The sequence below is a fragment of the Otolemur garnettii genome, unplaced genomic scaffold (assembly GCF_000181295.1).
Source record: "Otolemur garnettii isolate 467f Iridium unplaced genomic scaffold, OtoGar3 scaffold00022, whole genome shotgun sequence".
NCBI classification, from domain to species: domain Eukaryota; kingdom Metazoa; phylum Chordata; class Mammalia; order Primates; family Galagidae; genus Otolemur; species Otolemur garnettii.
The window spans coordinates 22,887,674-22,913,405 of record NW_003852417.1 but is presented as its reverse complement, the minus strand read 5'-3'; the positions used below and the strand labels follow the sequence as shown (position 1 = coordinate 22,913,405).

The following is a 25,732-nucleotide window of genomic DNA, read 5'->3' as shown; positions in this document are numbered from 1 at the left end:
GGCATTGTGACGGGCGCCTGTGGTCCCAGCTACTTGAGAGGCTGAGACAGGAGACTCGCTTGAGCCCAAGAGTTGGAGGTTGCTGTGAGCAGTGAAGCCATAGCACTCTACCCAGGGTGACAGCTTGAGGCTGTCTCAAAAAAAAAAAAAAAAAAAAAAAGAATGAAGTTGGATAAATTACATTTCATTATCTTAAGATCTACTATCAAGCTACTTTACCACAAAGAAGTACAGAACTGGCAAAAGCAGGTGGCCTCAAACTACGGCCCGCAGGCCACATGCAGCCCACCTAGGACATTTATCCAGCCCGCCAGGTGTTTTTGCGGCAGCTGCCTGTCCTGCTTAGCAGCTGACTCGTCCCGGGGCCCGCAGTGCAGCCCTCCAACGGTCTGAGGGACAGTGAACTGGCCCCTTGTTTAAAAAGTTTGAGGACCCCCTGGGCAAAGGGAGATGTATAGCTCAATGCAACAAAACAGAATCCAGAGACAAAACTGCATAAACATCTAGGTTTTTTAATTATTTGTGATAAAATATACATAACACAAAATTTGCCATTTTAACCACTTAAGGGTTCAATGTCAGTAAGTACACTCACCATCACAGAAGTTTTTTCATCCTGCACACTGCAACTCTGCACCCTTTAAAAAGTAACTTCCATTTGCCCCCTCTCTTAGCCCCTGGAAATCACTATGTTATTTTCTGTTTCTATGAATTTGACTACTGTTAAGTACCTTGTATAAATAGAATCATACAGAATTTTTCCTTGTGACTGGGATTTTTCACTTGCATAATTCACAGCAAGGTTCATACATGTTAGAGCATCTGTCAGAACTTCCTTTTATCTATTCAATTGGGTTGCCTTTTGGCTTTTCAAATAATGCTGCTATAACCACTGGTGGACAAATATTTCTTTGATTCTCTGCTTTCAAGTATATATATTCTCTGCTTTCTGAGTATATACCCAGAAACATAATTGCTGGATCATATGGTAACTGCTTCTTTCTTGGAGACCTCCATACTATTTTCCACAGCAGCTGCACCATTTTACATGTCCACCAGGAGCGAAAGGGTTCTATTTCTCCACATTCACACCAACACTAGTTATTCTGTAGTGTTCTTTTATATATGGCCTTAAAAGTCTAACTTCATACTTTTACATGTAGTTACCCAGCCGCTAAGGTGCCAGCCACATACACCTAAGGTGGCGGGTTCAAATCCAACCTAGGCCCGCCAAACAACAATGATGGCTGCAACCAAAAAATAGCCAGGCGTTGTGGCGGGCGCCTGTGGTCCCAGCTACTTGGGAGGCTGAGGCAGGAGACTTGCTTGAGCCCAGGAGTTGGAGGGTGCTGTGAGCGTGATGCCACAGCACTCTAGCCAGGGGGACAGCTTGAGGCTCTGTCTCAAAAAAAAAGAAAGAAAAGGCTGTCCTTTACCCCAGTGAAAGACTGTCTTTGGTCCCTTTGTTGAAAATCATTTGACCATATATGAAAGGGGTTATTTCTTGGGCTGTCCTCAAAAGTCACCTATAAAGTTTCCACTCACAAGGAAAATGTGAAACTGCAGCTACATGTACCTTTATTTATAAAATATTCATAAGGAAATTTTATGAAGAGGTGACCAACACATAGAGAATATTTTGTAAGTATCTGTAAAAGCGTCATGAATATATTAAAGGTACATTTCCCATTTTCCCTATGTATGGAGACTTTCTGGCCGACTTTGGGGACACTCTGTATTCTATCACTATGTCTTTATGCCAGTACGGCACTACCTGACTACTGTGGCTTTGTATGAAGTTTTCAAATAAGGAAGTATAAAGCCTCCAACTTTGTTCTTTTTCAAGATTGCCTTGGCTGTTTAGGGTCCCCTCAGAGTTCACATGAATTTTAGCATACATTTTTATTTATTTATTTATTTATTTTTGCAGTTTTTGGCCGGGGTTGGGTTTAAACTCACCACCTCTAGCATATGGGGCCAATGCCCTACTCCTTTGAGTCACAGGCACCGCCCTGAATTTTTATAATTTTTTTGAGAAAAAAATCTTTGGGATTTCAGGAGAGATTGCAATAAATCTGCACGTTGCTTTAGGTAGTATACGCACATTAAGGATATAACACAAAGCTCCAGTGAGGATGCAGAGCAACTGGAACTCTCACAATGGTACGGCCAGTCTCCTACAAACACAGACTTACCAAATGGCCCTGTAATCCCACTTCCTTTTGTTTTGTATTGTTTTGCAGTTTTTGGTCAGGGCTGGGTTTGAACTCACCACCTCCAGCATATGAGGCTGGCATCCTCCTCCTTTGAGCCACAGGGACTGCCCTTGTTTTGTTTTTTTTGAGACAGAGTCTCTTATTTATGTCACCCTCAGTAGAGTGCTATAGTGTTACAGCTCACAGCAACTTCAAACTCTTGGGCTCAAGTGATCCTCTTGCCTCAGCGTCCCAAGTATCTGGGACTAAAGGCGCCAGCCACAAATCCCAGCTATTTTTTATTGCATTTGCCAGTGTTGTTTACCTGGTCTGGGCAGGGTTCAAACCCGCCAGTCTCAGTGTATGTGGCTGGCACTGTAACCACTATAGCACAGGCAACTAGCCTGGGTTTTTTTGGTTTGGGTTTTTTTGTTTGTTTGTTTTTTGAGACAGGATCTCACTCTGCTGTCCAGGCTAGAATGCTGTGATGTCAGCCTTCCTCACAGCATCTTCAAATTCCTGGGTTGAAGCTATCCTTCTGCCTCAGCCTCATGAGTAGCTGGGACTACAGGCACCCGCCACACGCCCGGCTTCTCTATTTTTAGCAGAGGTAGGATCTCTCTCTTGCTCATGCTGTTCTCCAATTCCTGAGCTCACACAATCCTTCCTCCTCAGACTCCACCAAGCCCTGCCCTATAATCCTACCTCTAAGTATTTACCCTAAGGGCACAAAAGCTTTTGCTCAAAAACCTGTATTGGATGTTTATAGAGGCTCTATTCATATTCACCAAATGCTGAAAACATTCAAATAGTGATAAATAAATACCATGAAATTCCTTTCAACAAAACAAGGGAATAAACTACTGATATAGGCAACATTGAGGGAATCTCAAAGGTGCTATGCCAAGTGCAAAAAGCTATTATCAAAATTATACACTATTCCACCCTAAGACTAAATACAGGAGAAAAAGTTACATAACTATATAATTCCTTTTTGTTTGTAGAAACAAGAGTCTCACTTTATCGCCCTCAGTAGAGTGCCGTAGTGTCACGGCTCACAGCAACCTCCAACTCCTGGGCTTAGGTGATTTTCTTGCCTCAGCCTCCCGAGTAGCTGGGACTACAGTCGCCTGTCACAATGCCCAGCTATTTTTTTGTTACAGTTGGACTGGGGCAGGCTTGAACCTGCCACCCTCAGCATATGAGGCCAGCACCCTACTCACTGAGCCACAGGCGCCGCCCTGTATAATTCCATTTGTAAAACACTGTAGAAAAGGGCGGTGCCTGTGGCTCAAAAGGGTGGGGCACTGGCCCCACGTGCTAGAGGTGGCAAGTTCAACCCAGCCCCAGCCAAAAAAAAAAAAAAAACACCGTAGAAAAGACAAAACTAGGGCCAGGCATGGTGCCTCACTCCTATTAACCCTGCACTTTGGGAGGCCAAAGAAGAATCATTACTTCAGCCCAGGAGTTTGAGACCAGCCTAAACAACATAAGATCCCATAGCTACAAAAAAAATTGAGAAGTTAGCTGGGCATGGTGACCTATGTCTATAGCCATAGCTGCTGAAAGCCTGAGACAAGAGAATCATTCGAGCCCAGGAATTTGAGGTTGCTGTAAGCTACAATGCCACCACTGCACTCTAACCCAGGCAACTATAGCAAGGAGAACAGAGCCATGGTCACCAAGAGTTAATGGTATGTGGAGAGTGTGACTAGAAAGGGATACCACAAGGTAATTTTATCAAGTATTGAAACTGCCTTATATTCTAATTATGATGGCGGTTACATGTACTACAAGTACACACACATACAAAAAAAGGATATTTTGCTTTAGAGTAACTAAAAAATAATTTTTCTTTTTTTAAAGACAGTTTCACTTATTACCCTTTGGAAGAGTACAGTGGCGCCACAGCTCACAGCAACCTCCAATTCCTGGGCTTAGGCGATTCTCCTGCCTCAGCCTCCCGAGTAGCTAGGACTACAGGCGCCCGCCACAACGCCCAGCTGTTTTTTTGTTGCAGTTTGAACCCGCCACCCTCAGTACATGGGGCCAGTGCCCTACACACTGAGCCATAGGTGCCACCCAAATTTTAAAAACAGTACTTCATAACACATCATTATGTTGAAATTCTATAAAAATATATTAAACAGCTGGGCACGGTGGTTCACGCCTGTAATCCCAGTACTGTGGGAGGCTGAAGAGGGAGAACTGCTTGAGCTCAGGAGTTCAAGACTCGCCTGAGCGAGAGTGAGATCCCGACTCATGAAAAAGAAAAATGGAAAAACTCAGCTGGGCGCCACCGTGGCCAAGCACCTGTAATCCCAGCGGAGGCTGAAGTAGCGGGATGCCACAAACCGGAGTCTGAGGTTGCAGTGAGCTACCAAGCCTCGGCACTCTGCTCAGGGACATAGGGTAGGACTATCTCAACAACAACAACAAATATATATATAACTACCAGGTGCAATGTCTCAAGTCTATAATCCTAGCACTCTAGGAGGCCAAGGTGGGAGGACTGCTTGAGGTCAGGAGTTCAAAACCAGTCTGAGCAAGAGTGAGACCTCTTCTGTACCAAAAGTAGAAAAATTAGCCAGGTATTGTTGTGGGCATTTGCAGTCCCAGCTACTTGGGAGCCTGAGGCAAAGGATTGCTCAAGCTCAAGATTTTGAGGTTGCTGTGAGCTATGATGATGCCACGGCACTCTAGCCTGGACAACAGAATGAGACTCTGTCTCAAAAAAAAAAAAAATGTGTGTATCTGTGTATATGAAAGAATAGAAAAAGTAAAAAGAAATAACAAAATGTTAACAACAGCCATTTCTCAGGAATGAAATGATAGGTGATTCCTCTTTGCCTTAGTCTATCTATAATAAGGCATGTCACTTTTAAATTCAAAATTCCAAAGAAATGAAACTGGTTTTTAAAATTAGTTACCAATTCTAATATCTACTTTAAGAAATAGTGTACATTCCAACAAACTTGGAAAAATATCCACTTCCATTGAGGTATCTTCAGACTTCTGTGCTTTAAATAGCCTATCATAACATACTATATGTAAACACCATTCAAAGTCAATAAAGACATAAAATTAACATTGTTTTCATAAGCCTTTTAAAATATAATTAACCAAAAATGAAATAATTTAATAGGAGAAAAGGTATCAATAACATTATAGTATTAAAAGGCAAAATGAGTATTCCCATAAAACCAAACTCAGTGTAAAACAATGTAAGTTTGGAAAAGTTCATAGGCCAGGAAGAAAGGGTAACAAACGATAAAAAGCAATGAAGAGACAGTGGTGTTCCAGGATGGAGAAAGGCTCTCCAAAAGATACAGTTATTAGAAGAGTTCCAAGTTCTCTTTAAGCAAAAGTATCACCAGAACACTCTATTTTACCATGATCTTTAGTATCTGACCGTCAATTAAGAACAACATTTTTAAAACAGTCACCACTGAAAAATTTCCATGGATAGAGCTCAATCTCTATAGACCTGCAAGACTTGCTGTGGGGTCTTTTTTCATATAAATTGTTCAGTTTCCCAGAGTTAAATCTCTCAACTTTGGGGGGCACATAGAATATATTCTTCATTCAAGATCCTGACCTGACTATAATTAAAAAAACTTGGTAACTAACTACTCTATCTGATATTGCTCAAGAGAACCCTTAACCATCTGTAAATAAATAGCAAATTGCTAAACAAAGTTGCAAATGTAAGAAGCAACTCAGCTACAAATTAATACAATTACTCTACAACTTGGAGTACTGTACCCTTGGAAATTTCTATTTGGAGCCCACATTTCAAATTATTGTTTTCTGTTTCATATAGATGGCACACGTTACCACACAAATCCCTCATCATTTCTTTTTTTTTTCTTTTTTTTTTTGAGAGAGAGTCTCACTTTGTCACCCTCAGTAGAGTGCCACAAAGTCATAGCTCACAGCAAACTCTTAGGTACAAGTGATCCTTTTCCCTCAGTCTCCCTAATAGCTGGAACTACAGGCGCCCGCCCCAAAGCCCAGCTATTTTTATTTTATTATTTTTGAGACAGAGCCTCAAGCTGTCACCCCTGGGTAGAATGCTGTGGCATCACAGCTCACAGCAACCTCCAACTCCTGGGCTCAAGTGATTCTCCTGCCTCTGCCTCCCAAGTAGCTGGGACTATAGGCACCAACCACAATGCCCAGCTATTTTTTGGTTGTAGCTGTCATTGTTGTTTGGCGGGCCCAGGCTGGATTCAAACCCTCCAGCTCAGGTATATGTGGCTGGCGCCTTAGCCACGGGCACCAAGCCAGCCAGGCTATTTTTAGAGATGAGGCATCATTCTGGCTCAGGCTGGTTTCAAACCTGTGAGCTCAGGCAATACACCCGCCTCGGACTCCCAAGTGCTGGGATTAGAGGTGTGAGCCACCATGCGCAGCCCCTCATCACTTCTTATATAGCCTACATTTGAAGTCAGTTCATGTTAAATTCCATCCAAATATGATGAACATTCATCTAGCTGTTTTTGCCTGCTCTAATAACAGACTGACAACTTCACTGGTACCTACATAATGCTATCAAGTATTATTCAGATCTTCGCTTAAATACCACCTCAAAGAGACCCTCCCAGACCACTGACAAGCACAAACTTTACAACCAGCATTCTCGTATCACCTTTAATTTTCCTATGGTATTTATCACCACTTGGCCTACTACCTGTTGTGTATGTATAATAGATCTTTTCCCATTAAATTATGAGCTTTATGAAAGCTAATGCTTTAACTGTTATATTAGCAGTGCTTCATATATAATAAATTTGAGCAAATGAATCACTTTATATAGATTTGAAAAACTTTTTAGTATGTTAAAAGTAAACTGGGATCAGTGCCTGTAGCTCAAGTAGCTAAGGCACTAGCCACATACACCTGAGCTGGCGGGTTCTAATCCAGCCCAGGCTGCCAAACAACAATGGCAGCTGCAACCAAAAAATAGCCGGGTGTTGTGGCAGGCACCTGTAGTCCCAGCTACTTGTAAAGTGGAGGCAGGAGAATAGCTTGAGCCCAGGAGTTGGAAGTTGCTGTGAGCTGTGATGCCACAGCACTCTACCCAGGGCAACAGCTTGAGGCTCTGTCTCAAAAAAAAGTAAACTGGGCTGGGCATAGTGACTCACACCTGTAATCCTAGCACTCTGGGAGGCCAAGGCAAGAGAATCCCTGGAGCTCAGGAGTACCAGATTAGCCTAAGCAAGACTGAGACTCCATCTCTACTAAAAATAGAAAAATTAGCCAGGCATCCTGGCAGGCACGTATAGTCCCAGCTACTAGGGAAGGTAAAGCAGGAGGATTGGTTGAAGCCAGTAGTTTGAGGTTGCTGTGAGCTAGACTGAGGCCAAGGCACTCTAACCCCAGCAACAGTGCGAGACTCTCTCAGAAACAAACAAACAAAAAAAGGTAAGCTATAATGTGGTAAAATGCAATATTCTAATTTTTATTTTTGAGACAGAGTCCCACTATGTCACCTTTTATAGAGTGCCATAGCGTCACAGCTCACAGCAACCTCCAACTCTTGGCTTCGAGTGATTCTCTTGCCTCAGCCTCCCAAGTAGGTGGAACTACAGGCGCTTGCCACAATGTCCAGCTATTTTTTGTTGTTGTTCTTGTTGCAGGTGTCACTGTTGTTTAGCAGGCCAGGGCTGGGTTCGAACCTGCCACTCTCAGTGCATGCATCTGGCACTGTAACCACTGTGCTACAGGTGCCAAGCCCCTAAATTTGTTTTTAATACAGCATGAAACAAAGACAAAGGCATGAAGCTAGCTGAATGGGTGGTATAAGATACCCCAGCCACTTCTGCCCCTCCTCATTCCCTTTCTCCTTTATCCACTCTTTCATGCTACAATGGCATTTTGATGAAAAAGTATCAGAACACTTATTTCATTCAAAAATCAACCAAAAATAAGTTAATGGCAGAAAAGGACAAAATAGGAAGCAACAGAAACTTGGCCCTTAATACGTCCCTGCTGCTTATAGACGTACTTCATTACATATTCACAAAATACAACTTAAAATACATGGGGTATATTAACAGACAAACTAATTTGGGAGGTTTTTCTACAAAGAAAAAATGCTCAAATCTAATTCAAATTCAAATTCTTCAATTCAAATGAAAATTCTCTCATTTATTCTGGACCTAGCAAATAAACTTGCTTGTCCAAAGACTTAGGCAAGGTTTGAACCCCTAAACCTAGCTGTACCTGAGACCAGTCAGCTTGGGTTTAAGAAGAAAAAAAAAACATAGTACGCCTGGGCTCTACTCCGGACCATTTAAGCCAGAATACCAGGCCCGGACGATGGCATTTGTTAAAAGCTCCCCTGATAATTCTAATGAGTAACTAAGACTGAGGAGCATGCCCAGTGCCATCTTCCCAGTCTCATTTGTCTAACTTCATAAATCAAACTAAAAGTACAGAAATAAATCATGAAGACTAAAATTCCTGCTATCCACGATAAATCTCAAAGGAGACATTCCCATCTTCCCCAGGCTAAAATTTGTATCATTTCCTCTGAAAAGCATATTCACCCCCTCTGAAACACATCCCTGATTTAAACATTTAAACTATATCATATATCCTTCTTTTTAGGAACACTGTCCCAGTCATGCAATTGCTTTATTCTTCTTTGTACCTCCATTTCTCCTCTTTATATTTCCTTCTTTTTGCAATCTGTATCTCTATGGTCTCCTCTTCTATATTTAAGTTTATTTTAACATTTTTGTATCTCTTACATTTCAAGTGCTACAGTTTACAAAGAATCTCTATATTCATCATCTTATCAAATGATAAAGTAGTCTGGGCAAGTATGATCAGCCCATGTTATTTTTTTTTTTTTTTTTTGAGACAGAGCCTCAAGCTGTCCCCCTGGGTAGACTGCTGTGGCATCACAGCTCACAGCAACCTCCAGCTCCTGGCTTCGAGTGAGTCTCCTGCCTCCGCCTCCCAAGTAACTGGGACCACAGGCGCCCGCCACAACGCCCGGCTATTTTTTGGTTGTAGCCGTCATTGTTGTCTGGCAGGTCCGGGCTGGGGATTCGAACCCGCCACCTTAGGTGTACGTGGCTGGCGCCTTAGCCGGTTGAGCTATAGGCGCTGAGCCAATCAGCCCATTTTAAAGATGGTAACTCAGAGAAGTGTCCAGCCAAAGGTTCTCTTTCTGTGAGACCATGAGCAGTAAAACGCACATGTACATTCCCTTTATCTCCCCACTGTTCTTACATACCACATTACAGAAATCCATTATTGTTTTATGTTCTATCTAGAGTTACAGCCAACATTACTAAGGACAGAGTACCAACAACTTAAGAATGATTACAACTAGCAATTTCCAGTTTATTTTTCTTTTTACTTTGTTACTTTGCACTTCAATAGATGCAAAGAGATTCCCAGTTTTAAAAAGATATAATATATCCACATTTATCTCTGCTCCCTCTCAAGCTCCTACTGGAAAGACAGGGAATAAAGAAAGAAGGTATTAAACAAATCCATAAAGACAAAAAGAACAAGTGAGGAGACAACAGCAACAAAATATTCGAAGCTCAAAGCCAAATGGAACAGTATTAACTAACTTTGTTCCCTCCCTCCCCCCAAAATCCCAAAGTTAAGCTAACAGAGGGAAAAGCCCAAACCGTATTTCTTTCTTTCTTTTTTTTTTTTTTTTTTGAGACAGAGTCTCACTTTATCAACCCTTGGTAGAGTGCGTGGCATGTCACAGCTCACAGCAACCTACAACTCCTGAGCTTAGGCAATTCTCTTATCTCAGTCTTCCAAGTAGCTGGGACTACAGGCACTGGCCACAATGCCCAGCTATTTTTTGTTGCAAATGTCACTGTTGGTTAGCTGGTCCAGGCGGGGTTCGAACTCGCCAACTTTGGTGTATGTGGCTGGTGCCATAACCACTATGCTACAGGTGCTGAGACAATACCTCTTTTTTTAGAGACAGGCTCTCACTCTGCTGCCCAGGCTGAAGTGCAGCGGTAGTAGGATCACAGCTCACTGAAGCTTCCAACTCCGGGCCCCAAACTATCCTCCCACCTTGGCCTTCCTAAGTGCTGGGATTGCAGGCATGAGCCACCATACCTGGCCTGGTATCACCTCTTTTAAGAAGCTTTCCAAACTAGAGTAGTAAATGGGGTGGGAGGAGGTTCAAGATTATCCTTTTATCTGCATATGGCAAACACTTATTGAATTTAACTATACATTAATAATTTAAAACATCAAGTGGCTAGGGCGCCAGCCACATACACCTAAGCTGGCGGGTTCAAATACAGCATGGGCCTACCAAATAATGACAACCACAACCAAAACACAGCCGGGCATTATAGTGGGCACATGTAGTCCCAGGTACTTGGGAGGCTGAGGCAAAAGACTTGCTTAAGCCCAAGAGTTTGAGGTTGCTATGAGCTATGAAGCCAGAGCACTCTACCAAGGGCAATATAGGGACACTGTCTCAAAAAATAAAACATCAAAACAAAAAGTAACATTTACTAAGTGATTATGAAACATCAAGCAGTATTCTACATCTATCAGTTTACTTAATCTTTCCAATAAGTCAATGAGTTAGGTACTAATTATGAAGTATAGAGAGAGATCAAGCATCTTGCCTTAGGTCACAGACAAATGGCCAAACAGAGACTGGAACTCAGTCTGGCTCCAGAGCCAATATCCCTAACCACTAGACTGGGCTGTCTCTACAAATGCAATGTTTTCCAAATTTGTCCTCCCAAATCTTCAAGTTTCAAATCTAAACTTCCAAATGCCTTCCATCCACCTCTAGTTATCTTTCAAGAACCTCAAAATCAAGGCAACTGAAATCACTATCTCCCTCTCTCTTCACAGCCTTCTCTCACAAAAGCTAGTTACCACATTTTCTTGCGCTGTCTATTTGGGTTAACAAACACCATTCATCCAAATTACCCAAAGTAGGAACCTAAGGATAATTTTCACCTTGTCAATTTCTCTCATCCCTGGCATTCACCAAATTACCCTGTTCCTACCTCCCAAGCTAACCTTACTCATTTCTCACATCCGGGCACTACCATCAAATCATTCTAAACACAGCTTTCATCATGTCATACCCTACACTCACTCCCTAGTATTGACATCAAGTCCAAACTTCTTTTTTTTTTTTTTTGAGATGGAGGCTCAAGCTATCCCCCTGGGTAGAGTGCCATGGCATCACGCTCACAGCAACCTCCAACTCCTGGACTCAAACGAGTCTCCTGCCTCAGCCTCCCAAGTAGCTGGGACCACAGGCGCCCGCCACAACGCCTGGCCATTTTCTGGTTGCAGCCATCATTGTTGTTTGGCAGGCCCGGGCCGGGGATTCGAACCCGCCACCCTAGGTGTATGTGGCTGGCGCCCTAGCCGCTTGAGCCACAGGCGCCGAGCCAAGTCCAAACTTCTTAAAAGATGATACTACGCTTTTGTCTTTGCCTATGTCTGTTTCCACTCTAACCATCCTGCAGGCACGCTAACTGCCAACCCCTCACTAAAAAAAAAAAAAATTCTTTCCGTTCCTTGAATTGACCGTATTTCTGAGGACCAACCTGCCTCTGCACAAGCATCATGATTTGTAATAATTGTCCCTGTAAGTTCTTTCCCACTGTCTCTATCTCTCAAAACTGATCATAAATGCTCCCTTCTGTGAGCAGCTTTCTCTATTTCCGAGTTTGAAGAAATTCACTCCTCTGTATTCACACAGCTTTATGCACAAATATATTGCAGTACTTGTGACATTATGCTAAAATGGCTTCCCTAAAAAATGTCACTCAGCATAGAGGCAAAAATGTTACCTTACCTATTTTTGTTCTCCATGTCTAGCATGTAGTCAATAAATGCCTGAATACCAACAAACCAGCTCTTCATATCACCTTCCTCTTTTAATAACTGTATGTACAAAATCAATTAACATATAGTCCATAAATCTCTTGTATAAAAATATAAAAATTACTGCTCTTATCATTTATATCTATTAGAGTTCACCCTGCTGCAGTTCCACAAAGACAACTAGAAGATATTACCACAATTTCAATAGAATACCTATAGCAAAAACAACTACTGCAATCAGTAACCTTTTAATTGGCCACTGTAACCACAAGAATTTAAAACCAAAACAAGAAACAAATACGCCTGAGGCCTGTAATCCTAGCACTCTGGGAGGCCAAGGCTGACTGCCTGTGCTCAAGAGTTTGAGACTAGCTAAGCTAGAACTGCCTCTACAAAATCAAGACCAGCCAGAGCTAGAGCCAGACCCCCATCTCTAAAAATAGCCAGGTGTTGTGGTGGGCTCCTGTAGTCCCGGCTACTTGGGAGGCTGAGGCAAGAGAATCTCTTTTTTTTTTTTTGAACAGAGCTGGGTTTGAGCCTGCCACCTCTGGCATATCGGTCCGGCACCCTACCCTTTTGAGCCACAGGTGCCACCCGGCAAGAGAATCTCTTAAGCCCAAGAGTTCGAGGTTGCTGTGACACCACGGCACACTACCAAGGGTGACATAGTGAGATTCTGTCTCAAAAAATATATATATGTGTGTCATATATATATTATGCTACATTGTGAAGATGTATTATTTCAAGAAGAGAAATGGCACCACCAGTTATTGTTACACAAATAAGACAATATCTTAATAATACTTTAGTCTTCCAAAAGAGCAAAAAATAGAAGGGTTCTGTAGGATAATGGAAAAGTGCTAAGTCAGAAAAAATTCTTAGGAAGCTCAAATTTCAGGTTAGCTTCAAAAGAAAAGAAAGTATCAAACAGCACTAAGGAGTCCAATACAGTGCTTCACACTTGTACTCCTAGCACTCTGGGAGGCTGAGGCAGGAAGATCCCTTTGAGCCCAGGAGTTCAGCCTGAGCAAGAATGAGACTCCATCTCTTCTAAAAAGAGAAAAAAAATAGCTAGGTGTGGTGATACATGCCTATAGTCCTAACTACTTGGGAAGCTGAGGCAGGAGGATCGCCTAAATGCAAGAGTTTGAGGTTGCTATGAGTTACATCAATGTCACAGCACTCTAGCCTGGGCAAGGAAGTGAGACTCTGCATATCCCCCCCCCCAAGAGAAAAAAGAAACAGCTTTTAGGGGAAAAAAAGACAAGATTATTTACAAGAAATTGTAAGTAGGCTGGAACTTTTTTTGCACACTTATATGGTTAATACACTGTTCTGAACACTTCATCTGCATCAACACTTAATCCTCACTATTAGAACAATTATCATCCCCATTTTGCAAACAGGGAAAATGGAACAGAAATGTTAAGTAATTTACTGAAGGCTACATAGTTGTTTAAATAAATAAATAAAAGAAACTGGGATCTTAAACCAAACCATCTGTCTCTAGAACCAAGCTCCTTCCTATTTTGCTAAATTACATGAAGAAACAATAGCTACAGAGAGGGACATATCTAGTAATATGAACAGTATGGTAAAGTGGTGCATAGCTTCTGATTTTTAAAACTCAAAGTCCCTGTAATCCTAGCACTCTGGAAGGCCAAGGCAGAAGGACTGCTTGAGCTCAGGAGTTGGAGACCAATCTGAGCCAGAGTGAGACCCCATCTCTAAAAAAAAAAAAAAACAGCCAGGTGTTGTGACAGGCACCTGTAAGTAATCTTTGAACTACTTGAACCCAGGAGTTTGAGGTTGCTGTGAGCTATGACACTACAGCATTCTACAGAGGGTAACAAAGTAAGACTCCAAAAAAATAAAACCCAAAGTCAGCAAATAAACATATAAAAAGGCAAATGAAGGAATGAAAAGATGTTCAACAGCCTGTGTCATTAAGAAATTACAAATTAAAACAAGGAGATATCAGTACACATCTAATAGAATAGCCAAAATCCAAAACATCACCAAATACCAGTAAGGATGTGGAGCACAACTCCTATGTGTTGCTGGTAGGAATCCAAAAGGGTGCAAACACCAGGGATGACAGTGTGGCAGTTTGTTACAAAAATAAACACTCTTACCACACAATCCAGAATGCAGCTCCTTAGTATGTACCCAAATGACTTGCAAACTTACATCCACACAAAAATGGAAGCCAACAAGGTGTCTTCACTGTGTAAATGGACAAATAAATGGTAGTACAACTAGAAAATAGAATATTATTTAACAACAAAAAGAAATAAGCTATCAAGCCATAAAAAGATGTGGAAAGAGTTCAAGACCTCATCTCTACAAAACTATTTTGTAATTATTCATGCATGGTGGGTGACATACACCTATAGTCCTGGCTATGCAGGAGGCTGAGGCAGATAGATCACTTGCGCCTAGAAGTTAGAGGTTACAGTGAGCTAATACCACACCACTGCATTCCAGCCTGGGTAAGAGAGAGAGCAAAATCCTGACTCTAAAAAAAAGGAAAAGAAATTTATTTTTTTGAAATAGAGTTTCACTTTGTCACCCTCAGTAGAGTGCCATGGCATCAAATCTCACAACCTCAAATTCTTGGGCTCCAGTGATCCTCTTGGCACAGCCTCCCCAGTAGCTGAGACTACAGGCACCCCCCCACAACACCTGGCTATTTTTAGACAGAGTCTTGCTCCAGCTTAGGCTGCTCTCAAACTCAAGAGCTCCAGCAACTACCTACCTTGGCCTCCCAGAGTGCTAGGATTACAGGTGTGAGCCACCACACCCAGCCTGAAAAATTTTAAATACATACCCATACATGAAAGATGTCAATCAAAAAATCTACATAAGATTTCAATATATTAGTCTACAAAAAGCCTATATATATGATTCCAACTATGACATTCTGAAAAAGGCAAAACTAGGAATACAGTAAAAAGGTCAGTGTTTCCCAGGGAGGTAAGAGAGGGGAAGAGGATGAGAAGAAAGGGGAATGAATAGATAGGGCAGAGGATTTTTAGGGCAGTGAAACAATTGAGTATGATACTACAATGGTGGATACATTTCACACATTTGTCCCAAATCACGGAACATACAAAATCAACAGTGAACCCTAATGAGTGATAATGATTGTTAACACAGGTTCACCAGTGGAAACATACCTTTCTAGTGCAGGATATTGATAGTAGGGGAGGCTATGTGAATGTAGAGGCAGAGGATATACTGTAAGAACTCTCAGCTCAGTGCCTGTGGCTCAGATGACTAAAGCACCAGCCACATACACCTAAGGTGGCGGGTTCAAATCCAGCCTAGGTCCGCCAAAACAACAATGACAGCTGTAACCAAAAAATAGCCGGGCGTTGTGGGGAGTGCCTGTGGTCCCAGCTACTTGGGAGGCTGAGGCAGGAGACTCGCTTGAGCCCAGGAGTTGGAGGTTGCTGTGAGCTGTGATGCCACAGCACTCTACCCAGGGGGATAGCTTGAGGCTCTGTCTCAAAAAAAAAAGAACTCTCTGTACTTTCTGTGGATCTTTTTCTTTTTTTTTTTTTTGAGGCAGAGTCTCACTATGTTGCCCTCAGCAGAGTACTATGGCATTATAGCTCACAGCAACCTCAAACTCTTGGGCTTTTTAGTGATTCTCTTGCCTCAGCCTCCCAAGTAGCTGGAACTACAGGCACCCACCACAACGCCAGGCTACTTTTTTGTTGTAGTTGTCATTGTTATTTAGCTGGCCTGGGCTGGATTTGAACCCACCACACTCGGTGTCTACAGCTAGTGCCATAACCACTGTACTTTGGGCACCAAACCTTTACTGTGGATCTAAAACTATTCTTAAAATATAAAGTCTATTTTTTTTTTTTTTGAGCCAGCGTCTCAAGCCGTCGCCCTAGGTAGAGTGCCATGGCATCATAGCTCACGGCAACCTCAAACTCTTGGGCTTAAGCTGATTCTCTTGCCTCAGCCTTCCAAGTAGCTGGGACTACAGGCACCCACCACAATGCCGGCTATTTTTTGGTTGTAGTTGTCATTGTCGTTTGGCAGGCCCAGGCTGGATTCAAACCCACCAGTTCCAGTGTATGTGGCTGGCACCCTAGACACTGAGCTACAAGGACAGAGCCTATTTTTTTTTTTTTGAGACAGAGTCTCACTATGTTGCCCTCAGTAGAGTGCTATGGCATCACAGCTTTTTTGTTGCACTTGTCATTGTTGTTTAGCAAGCCCAGGCTGGGCTTGAACCCACCAGCCTGGGTGCATGTGGCTGGCACCCTACTCATTGAGCTACAGGAGCCAAGCCATAAAGTCTATTTTTTTTTTTTTTTTTACACGCATGCCCTCCCACAACCCTCTTCCACTTAGAAATCATCTGCAAGGGGCGTGCGGGTAATAGGAGCAAAGTCTATTTTTTTTAAGTCAAGAAATACATTTAGGCTCGGCATCTGTAGCTCAAGCAGCTAAGGCACCAGCCATATACACCAGAGCTTGTGGGTTCTAATCCAGGCCAGGCCTGTGAAACAATGACAACTACAATAAAAAAATAGCCAGGCATTGTGGTGGGTGCCTGTAGTCCCAGCTACTTGGTAGGCTGAGTTAAGAGAATTGCTTACGCCCAGGAGTTTGAGGTTGCTGTGAGCTATGATGCCACAGCACTCTACCCAGCTTGAGGTTCTGTCTCAAAAAAAGAAAAAAGTCTTTATTTAACAATTAGTAGGTAAGGAAGCATCCATTTAACACAGTCATCAGTATATCCTCATCAAATCAAAAATACCTAACACTAAGTGTGATAGTTCATGTCTGTAATCCTAGTACTTTAGAAGACCGAGATGGGAGGATCACTGAAGCCCAGGAGTTCAAGACAAGCCTGGACAGCACAGCAAGACACCCATCTCTTAAAAAAAAAAAATGTAAAAATTAGTGGGAAAGGTAGCCCACACGTGTAGCCCCAACTACTCCAGAGGCTGACACAGGAGAATCACATGAGCCCCAGGCCATTGCACTGTAGCCTGGGTTACAAAGTGAGACCCTTACTTTAAAAAAAAAAAATCTGAGTCAACATTCTGTGCTAGGCATCCTGGTGAGGGGATATAAGCAAGTAGACAAAATACAGCCCTCCCCCACAGAAGCTTGAAATAATGAAACAGACCTCATGTACTTATAAAAAGGTAAATAAAATGGAATTTAAATAGTTCAAGACAGCAGAAAGCATGCTAGAAAAAGTAAGCTGCCAAATTACTAAAATGGATATTAATAGAACAATGTGTACTTAGCAGCTCGATCATTTCTGGCTAAGGGGATCAGGAAATTAAGATGTACCCTAGGTCTTGAAAAATAGGTGAGATTTGTCTGACTAGAGGGAACTGGTGCATTCCGAGGAAGAGCAAATTCCTATTATAGATAGGAAAGAAAATTAAATTGACCAGTTTCACAGAACAAAGTAGAGAGAAGACTAGAGATTGGTGGAGGCTAGATCATGAGGTCACTGAATGCCAAGGCAAGGAATCAGCTCAGAACCTCAGAAATCTTAACTCTTACTGACAGAGAGCAAAATACTTGCCTACCCCTGTGTAGGTTCTGATTGCTCTCAATCTAGTGAAAATGTATTTATAAACACTGTACCTCAGATACGGATCATTTGAAGACATACTACGGATCATTTGAAGACATACTAGTAGACATAGTTAAAAATTGACTATTTCGGCTCGGCGCCTATAGCTCAACCGGCTAAGGCGCCAGCCACATACACCTAAGGTGGCGGGTTCGAATCCCCAGCCCGGACCCGCTAAAACAACAATGACGGCTGCAACCAAAAAATAGCCGGGCGCTGTGGCGGGCGCCTGTAATCCCAGCTACTTGGGAGGCGGAGGCAGGAGACTCGCTAGAGCCCAGGAGTTGGAGGTTGCTGTGAGTGTGATGCCACAGCACTCTACCCAGGGGGACAGCTTGAGGCTCTGTCTCAAAAAAAAAAAAAAAAAAATTGACTATTTCTGCCACCCAATTGAACACATGTGAGTATATAAATACTATGTTTCCATCCTTCTATTTCCAATCCATACTGCAGGCAACCCATAACCCTATAAACTGAACCCCATGCATCCATAAGGCTTACTACTCTATCACCCACTAAAACTCAATACAGTTACCTGACTATTTCCTCAGACAATGGCATCTTTCCTCTGGGATAGAACCAAAGATGGCTCAGTGCCCATGAATTGGAAAGAGGGATTACGTTAGGACTGGCACCTTCTCCGTATCCTATTTATAGGACTGTCACTCTCTATTAACCATTAAAAGCAAACTGATATAAAATGCGGCATTCCCTCTCCCAATCATCTGAATAGATTAGTAGATTACATACACGGGACTCTATACCACCTCTGGCAACTATTATTAATAAAGTTCAGTTCTCAAACATTATAGCCTTTTGAAATGTATCCACTGTTCCTTTCAATTTTGTTCTGTACTTTATTCTATTTGCCATAGACTCGTCTACATATCTTTATTCACATACTCAATCTTCCTGCATGAACACCTGCAACTACATCCAATCCCATACTTTTCTAATTTAATAAATGCCCAAGCATACCCCAAGTTATCCCAAATCAGCGCTGTTTGATGAATCTACCTGAACATTCATAACAGACACCTAAAATCCTCCTCTTTTTTTTTTAAATCCTCTCTTTAAGTGAATATTTTCTTTTCCAGGTGCAAGCACAGAAATACATGTCCAATTTCTTCAACCATTTTAACACTGATACACATAATTGTTCTCAAACATGGCCTCAACATAAATAGCAACCCATGAAATTCCTTATATCCAAAGAATGTTTTTGTTAATGACTTCCTGTAGATACCCTAGTACCTATACTCTGATATTACTTATTTCAAGTTAAAAGCCATAAAAAGTATTATCAAGTATTGAAGATACAAACATACACTAAAAAGTACAGACATGTATGAAAATGGGTAAAACCAATTAAGAACACTGCTTATGAAGGAGAGAGGGTTGGAGAAATGCCATCTAGGAGAGTCACAAAGAAGGTTCAACTCCATCCGTAATGTTTTATTTCTTAAGCTGAGATAGGGTTGTTCACTGTAATTATTCTTGATACTTTTTCATATTTGAAATACTTTTAAATAGGTTTTAAAAAGAAAGACATCCAAGTACTAAGGAGCATCTTCTTACACACAGTGACACGCTATTACATCCAAGTTGTAGTCACTGATGAATAGTACATGTAGGCCGTCCCTCCTGTCTTGTACCTAAGCCAAAGAAAAAATTACAAACCTACCACCCAAAACTTCTCTTAGATACAACTCTTAGATATATCCCAGGTTTATATTCTATAACTAGACACAATCCAGTTCTTTCACAATTCTCACATCAACAATAATTAACACCTCTAATTTCATCTTTGTATCCCCAAATTGCCATTTACTCATGAATAACTTATTACTCACACAGTAAACTTTGTCTATGTTAAAATACAGGTGAAATAGGAGACCACATACTACTTCCACGTAAGTAAATGCAGACAGTTATATACATCATATCTCTGTGCATGAGTTTAACTCATTCATAAACTTTCCAATTTTAACCTACAATCCCCAAATTAAGTCATTCATCGTTTAACCACAACTGAACTGTCATCTAAGTCAAATGTAACTTAACCAGGTCAGTTCCAAAACACCAGTCCATCCACTGAGCGTCCACTTTACACTCTAAAAGTTCCATACCTGGACCAAAGTTTACACCACCCAGAAATGCTCCGTTCCAATGGTGACACTCAGATGTACCACCCAAATCCAAATTTTCGGCTCGCTTTGGCAAAATTAAACGAGGAGGGCCTGAAGTTTTACCCAAATACAAACCCAAAGGAATTTCTATTTCATATACTGCAGGTCCTGAATTTCTCATCACAGGGAGACGTAAGTTTGAAGCCCCGAGCGAGGGGACCAGATCTAATCTCCTTTGGCCTCCGCAGAGTCCTACAGTCGTCGACCCAACAGTTCAGGCAGCTGGCCCGCCTACTTCCCTCCCCACCCCCACTCCAGGTCCACCCCACCCCCACCCCGGGCGCGAAGCCCGCGGTCGGTCCCCGCACCTGCGGGACCTACGAACAGCAGACCGGCTACTTCTCTCCAAGGGAGGGCTTGGATGCCCGCTCGGACGCTTCCTGCCCCTTGCCTCCGACCACTGGCCTCTCCCGTTGGGGTCCTCCCTTCAAGCCTTTCGCTCTTGGATCTAGCAGAGCGCAGTACGGACACCTCCACGACCTACCGGGGGCCTCGCCTTCTCCACTGCCGATCTCTGAGGCCTCCTCACCTATTCCGGAGGTATAAGTCAAGACCGGACGCCCAAGGCCCGAAAGGCAACTCCCGCCACTCCCTGACTCGCCGGTCTTTCCTTCCCAGCAGCAGCCACCGAAAAGCCAAGTCCCAAGGCCCTCCTCCATCAGTTTCCGGGCCTCCCTTCCCAGACAGGCCCGAGCCCCCAGCCCTGCCCTCCCGCTACCCCGCTTCCCTTCCTCCGGAGACCGAGCCCCGGGGCTGGGCGGCTTCCTTCCCCGGCATCCCGCCGGCCCGGCTCCTCCCGCGGCGGGCCCGGCCCCCAGCCGGCGTGCGGCACACTCACCGCTGAGCGCCGAGGCCTGTAGGGTGGCCCCCGAGGTGCCGTCGATGACTTTGATGGTCCCGCGGCTGGTGACGGCCAGGATGGCGTTGAGCGCCGGGTGGTAGGAGAGACTGTGCAGCCCGTCGGCGTCGCAGCGCATGCAGCCGTCCCGCAGCACCAGCCACTCCGAGACCCCGGCTGCCCCCGCCCCCGCCGCGGAGGAGCAGCCCGGGCCCGAGGCCGCCGCAGCCGCAGCCGCCATCTTCCGGCCTGCGCTCAGCACAATCACACTGGGAAGCGGCTCAGTGACAGTCCCGGGAGGTGCAGCACCACCGCCAGTCACCATCCGGGGCCAGGGGGCAAGCAGAGCGCGTTAGCCGGAAGTGAAGTCAGGCGCCCGCACGCACGCGGCACGTCGGCCGCCCGGCCGGCCGGAGGGGCCACACTCGGAGGAGGCTGGCTGGGGAGAGGGAGACGGAGCGAAAGAGGCGGGACCGGGGCGGGGGCGGGGGGAACATGCGCGGGAGGGCTCGCGCGTGCCACGCGCCGCTGGTCGAGCCCGCTCGGCGTTCGCAACGTCCCAGTTTTCTGCCTACGAGCCTGGGCTGGTGGCTGCTAGAGTCCGCCCGGCTCCCCAGCTCCTCGCGGGAGGAGGGTATTGGTCCCCGCGTAGCTCCGCTGAGCTGGGGCTCCCGCCCGTGCGACCCGGCTGGTACACCCTGAGGCCCTTGGCAGAGGTTCCAGCTGTGCCTTGACCGTTCCCAGTGCAGCTGTTTGGCCGTGGCGCCGGAAGCAGACTTCTGGGTCTGGGCCCCGGCTCTGCTCTGGGAATAAGCAACCTGAGAAGCCTTTAATTGGACTTCAGGGAGCCAAACGACCTTCCCAAGCCCGTACCTTTTATAACGCCTCCTGTCCCATCCCCAGATCGTTTTGTTGAACAAAAGTACCAAATAAGAGGTGCTGGAGACATAATAAAGCAAACATTGCAAACATCTTGGGTTAATGTGAATCGTGGGCGGGGGCTTGTCTGTGTGTTGGAGGACTAGAAAAGACTCAAGTTACAATATTAATCATCTCCTTTTGGAAAATAATTTTTTCCATTTTTTGTTTTGAAATCATTTTATGGATAGTTGAAAATACATGGTCTTAACTCTCCAAAATCCATGACACTTTATGAGAAAAACTTTGGATAAACACAAATTGAAACACATTTTATGACTCGGCGCCTGTGGCTCAAGTGGCTAAGGCGCCAGCCACATAAACCTAAGGTGTCAGGTTCGAATCGAGCCGGGGCCGCTAAACAACAACAGCAGCAACCAAAAAAAAAAAAAAAAAAAAACCAGGGGTTGGGGGGGGCGCCTGTGGTCCCAGCTACTTGGGAGGCTGAGGCAGGAGACTCGCTTGAGCCCAGGAGTTGGAGGTTGCTGTGAGCTGTGATGGCACAGCACTCTACCCACCCAGGGGGACAGCTTGAGGTTCTGTCTCAAAAAAAACACACATTTTATAAAATACCTGACTACTTCTCAGTGGTCAGGAGTAAAATAGTACAGACAGATCCAACTTACCCTTCACTCAATTTCCTCCAACATATTAACATAATTTTAGTACACTACCAAAGCAGAGATTTGACATTTGTACAATATGTGTATAGTATTTTTTATCAAGTGTAGATTCATGCCTCATAATTAGGATGCAGAAGTGTATGTTCTGTGCTTTGGAATTACATTATCTACACATAGTTTCCTCTTCCTTTAAACCTGATCACCAAAGAGCTGTAATGAGGATTAAGAATCACTTGTAAAATGTGTAGAATAGCATCAGACATATACTAGGTGCTCAGTAAAAATTATGAAAGTCAATTGCCTTCTCGGACTTCCTTCAGGAAATCTTCATGGATTACACCAACTATATCTTAAAATATTGCAATGAGGTCTTGCAGTAAGGGAGAGAGATAAAGCTTAACTCCGAATACAGCATAGACAAGTGGGAATTTAGAACCAAGGAGCAGTGTGCAGGGTCAGTGCATGGAAAATTACTAAGAGGAAACATCAAGGATAAAAGGGATTCTGGTTAAATCGACCTAACAGAATTCCTAATAGGATTCCAAGACAGGCCAGGATGGTGAGAGGTCACCTGACAGTAGAGGATGAGGAACCTGATCCAATAGAAAGGGTGATTGGATATCAAGGATAGGGGTTCTTTGCTAGAACTGGACTTAACAAGGAAGTACACAGATAGGTCTAGCAGGAGATTCAGAAGCCTAACTAAAATTTGGCCAAGCAAAGAATCATTCTGCCCCCCGACCTGGGACACTTCCTTCGGCTCTTAGCATTCATTGCTTCTCTCTGGTCACACCCTTTTAAGTAGTCCCCTCTTCCTGGTCACCACATGAAATTCTCCTATTTACTTTTTGTTTGTTTTTGGAGAGAGTCCTATTATGTCACCCTCAGTAGAGTGCGGTGGCATCATAGCTCATAGCAACCTCAAACTCTTGGGTTTAAGCGATTCTCTTTCCTCAGTCTTCCAAGTAGCTGGGACTATAGTCACCTGCCACAACACCCAGCTATTTTTTGGTTGCAATTGGGCCAGGGCTGGGTTTGAACCCACCACCTGCCACTTTCGGTATACGGGGCCGGCACCATACTCACTGAGCCACAGACACCGCCCTGCCTCTTCTTTCTTTTGAACAAATGAATCCGTTTTCTTGTTCAGATCATCAAGGACCAGCTAAGTTATCTGTTGGGACTTGGTAGTAGAGGATTATCTCCTGGATAGTATGGACCATCAGGTTTTTAATGAGGGGAGTTTAGCAAAGATTATCAGTTAGAACAAACTAGAAACTAAGATCCTGGGTCTAGAGCAGTGGTTCTCAACCTTCCTAATACCTCGACCCTTTAATATACTTTATGTTGTGGTGACCCCCAACCATAAAATTATTTTCGTTCATGAAGTAGCAATGAATGTAATTTTATGGTTGGGGATCACCACACATAAGGAACTGTATTAAAGGGTTGCGGCATTAGGAAGGGTGAGAACCACTGGTCTAGAGGGTAATTAGTCAGGATTTCTAAATGCTGACCCTAAGCACCTTCAGTTGGAGTGAGGACAGGCAGTGGCAATCTGATTTTCCTGGTTTGCAGTTTGGATATCATAAAGGTCCACATGTACAGTATTATGGTGGTTTTTCCGAAGTTAACAAACTGCCCAGCTTCAGCTTGCAGGGCTTCAGGAGAGCAGTGATTCCAAGACATAAGGATGAGAGAAATTCAGAAATATTAATTTGGAGAATCATAACCAGATGTTGGAGGAAACTAGAATAATTCATGATTCAGTCCAGATTACAAGTAGATAATAAAACCTCTAAGAAAACAAACAGGACTGGGCTTGGCACCATGGCTCACCTTGTAATCCTAGTACTCTGAGAGCCAAGGCTAGTGGATAGCCTGAGCTCATGAATTCAACACCAGCCTGAGCAGGAGCGAGACCCCATCTCTATAAAAATAGAAAAACAAGCCAGGCATTGTGCCAGGTTCCTGTAATCCCACCTACTTGGGAGGCTGAGGCAAGAGAATCACTGCTTGAGCCCTGTAGGTTGTTATGAGCCAGGACACCATGGCACTCCATCCAGGGTGACAGAATGAGACTCTGTCTCAAAACAAAAAAAGTTAAGTTTCACTAAACTTGGCTTTTTTTTGAGACAGAGTCTCACTATGTGGCCCTGGGTAGAGTACTATGGCGTCACAGGTCACAGCAACCTCAAACTTCTGGGCTTAAGCAATTCTCTTGTCTCAGCCTCCCAGTGGCCGGGACTACAGGCACCCACCACAACACTCAGATTTTTTTTTTTTTTTTTTTTTTTTTTTGAAGACAGAGTCTCACTTTATTGCCTTGGGTAGAGTGCCGTGGCATCACACAGCTCACAGCAACCTCCAACTCCTGGGCTTAGGCAATTCTCTTGCTTCAGCCTCCCAAGTAGCTGGGACTACAGGCACCTGCCACAACGCCCAGCTATTTTTTGTTGGAGTTCGGCTGGTGCCAGGTTTGAACCCGCCATCCTTGGTATATGGGGCCGGTGCCCCACGCACTGAGCCACAGGCACCACCCACACCCAGCTATTTTTGTGGCAGTTGTCATTGTTATCTAGCTGGCCCAGACTGGGTTCAAACCAGCCAGCCCCTGGTGTATGTGGCTGGTGCCGTAACCACTGTGCTACAGGTGGCAAGCCGGCTTTTCTTATTACATAAGTGCAGCATGAACCATATAGGTTTGTTTTTGTTTTTGTTTTTTTGAGACAGAGTGTCAAGCTGTTGCCCTGGGTAGAGTGCTATGGCGTCACAGCTCACAGCAACCTCCAACTCTTGGGCTCAAGCGAGTCTCCTGCCTCCGCCTCCCAAGTAGCTGGGACCACAGGCGCCCGCCACAGCGCCCGGCTATTTTTTGGTTGCAGCCATCATTGTTGTTTGGCGGGTCCGGGCTGGGGATTCGAACCCGCCACCTTAGGTGTACATGGCTGGCGTCTTAGCCGTTGAGCTATAGGCACTGAGCCGAGACCCTGTTTCTAAAAAATAGCCAGGTGTTATTGATACCAGAATTTCGCTCTTCAGTAGGTCCTTGATCTTGGAGATTCGAGGAATGAACCCACAGACCACAGATCAGTGGCAAGACAGGATTTTTTTAGAAGTTAGAAAAGAATACAGAAGAAGTAAAAGGCACCAGAGCTTCTGGCGGGGGAGAAGAAATAACTAACAGGGGAGTCTTTACATGGGCCCTTTATCTAGGGGTATTAGGTCTTGAGAATTACATTTGACTGGGACTTGGCAAATAGAAACACATAAATGGGTGTTATTGACAAAGGAATGCATGCAGTCCCTCCAGCTGGGGGGGTGGGGGGGAAGGTCAGGGTGTTCTCATGAACTTGCCCAAGCCTAGGAAAACTGGGTTCCCTATCCAGCTTTGAATGGGGGGGAACCCTATATCATTATGATGGGCACCTATAGTCCCAGCTACATGAGAGGCTGAGGCAAGATAATCACTTGAGCCAAGAGTTGGAAGTTGA

General features: G+C 44.0%; 1 protein-coding gene across 1 annotated transcript in view; it reads right to left on the bottom strand.

Annotated features, from left to right (window-relative positions):
• The window catches only part of BIRC6 (baculoviral IAP repeat containing 6), a 271,529-nt gene extending 250,473 nt beyond the window's left edge, over positions 1-21,056 (bottom strand). Inside the window, exon 1 of the mRNA XM_023511826.1 lies at positions 20,698-21,056. Coding sequence (XP_023367594.1) covers positions 20,698-21,022 — 325 coding nt within the window. The 5' untranslated portion in view covers positions 21,023-21,056. The remainder of the gene's footprint in view (positions 1-20,697) is intronic.
• Positions 21,057-25,732: the final 4,676 nt, after the last annotated feature.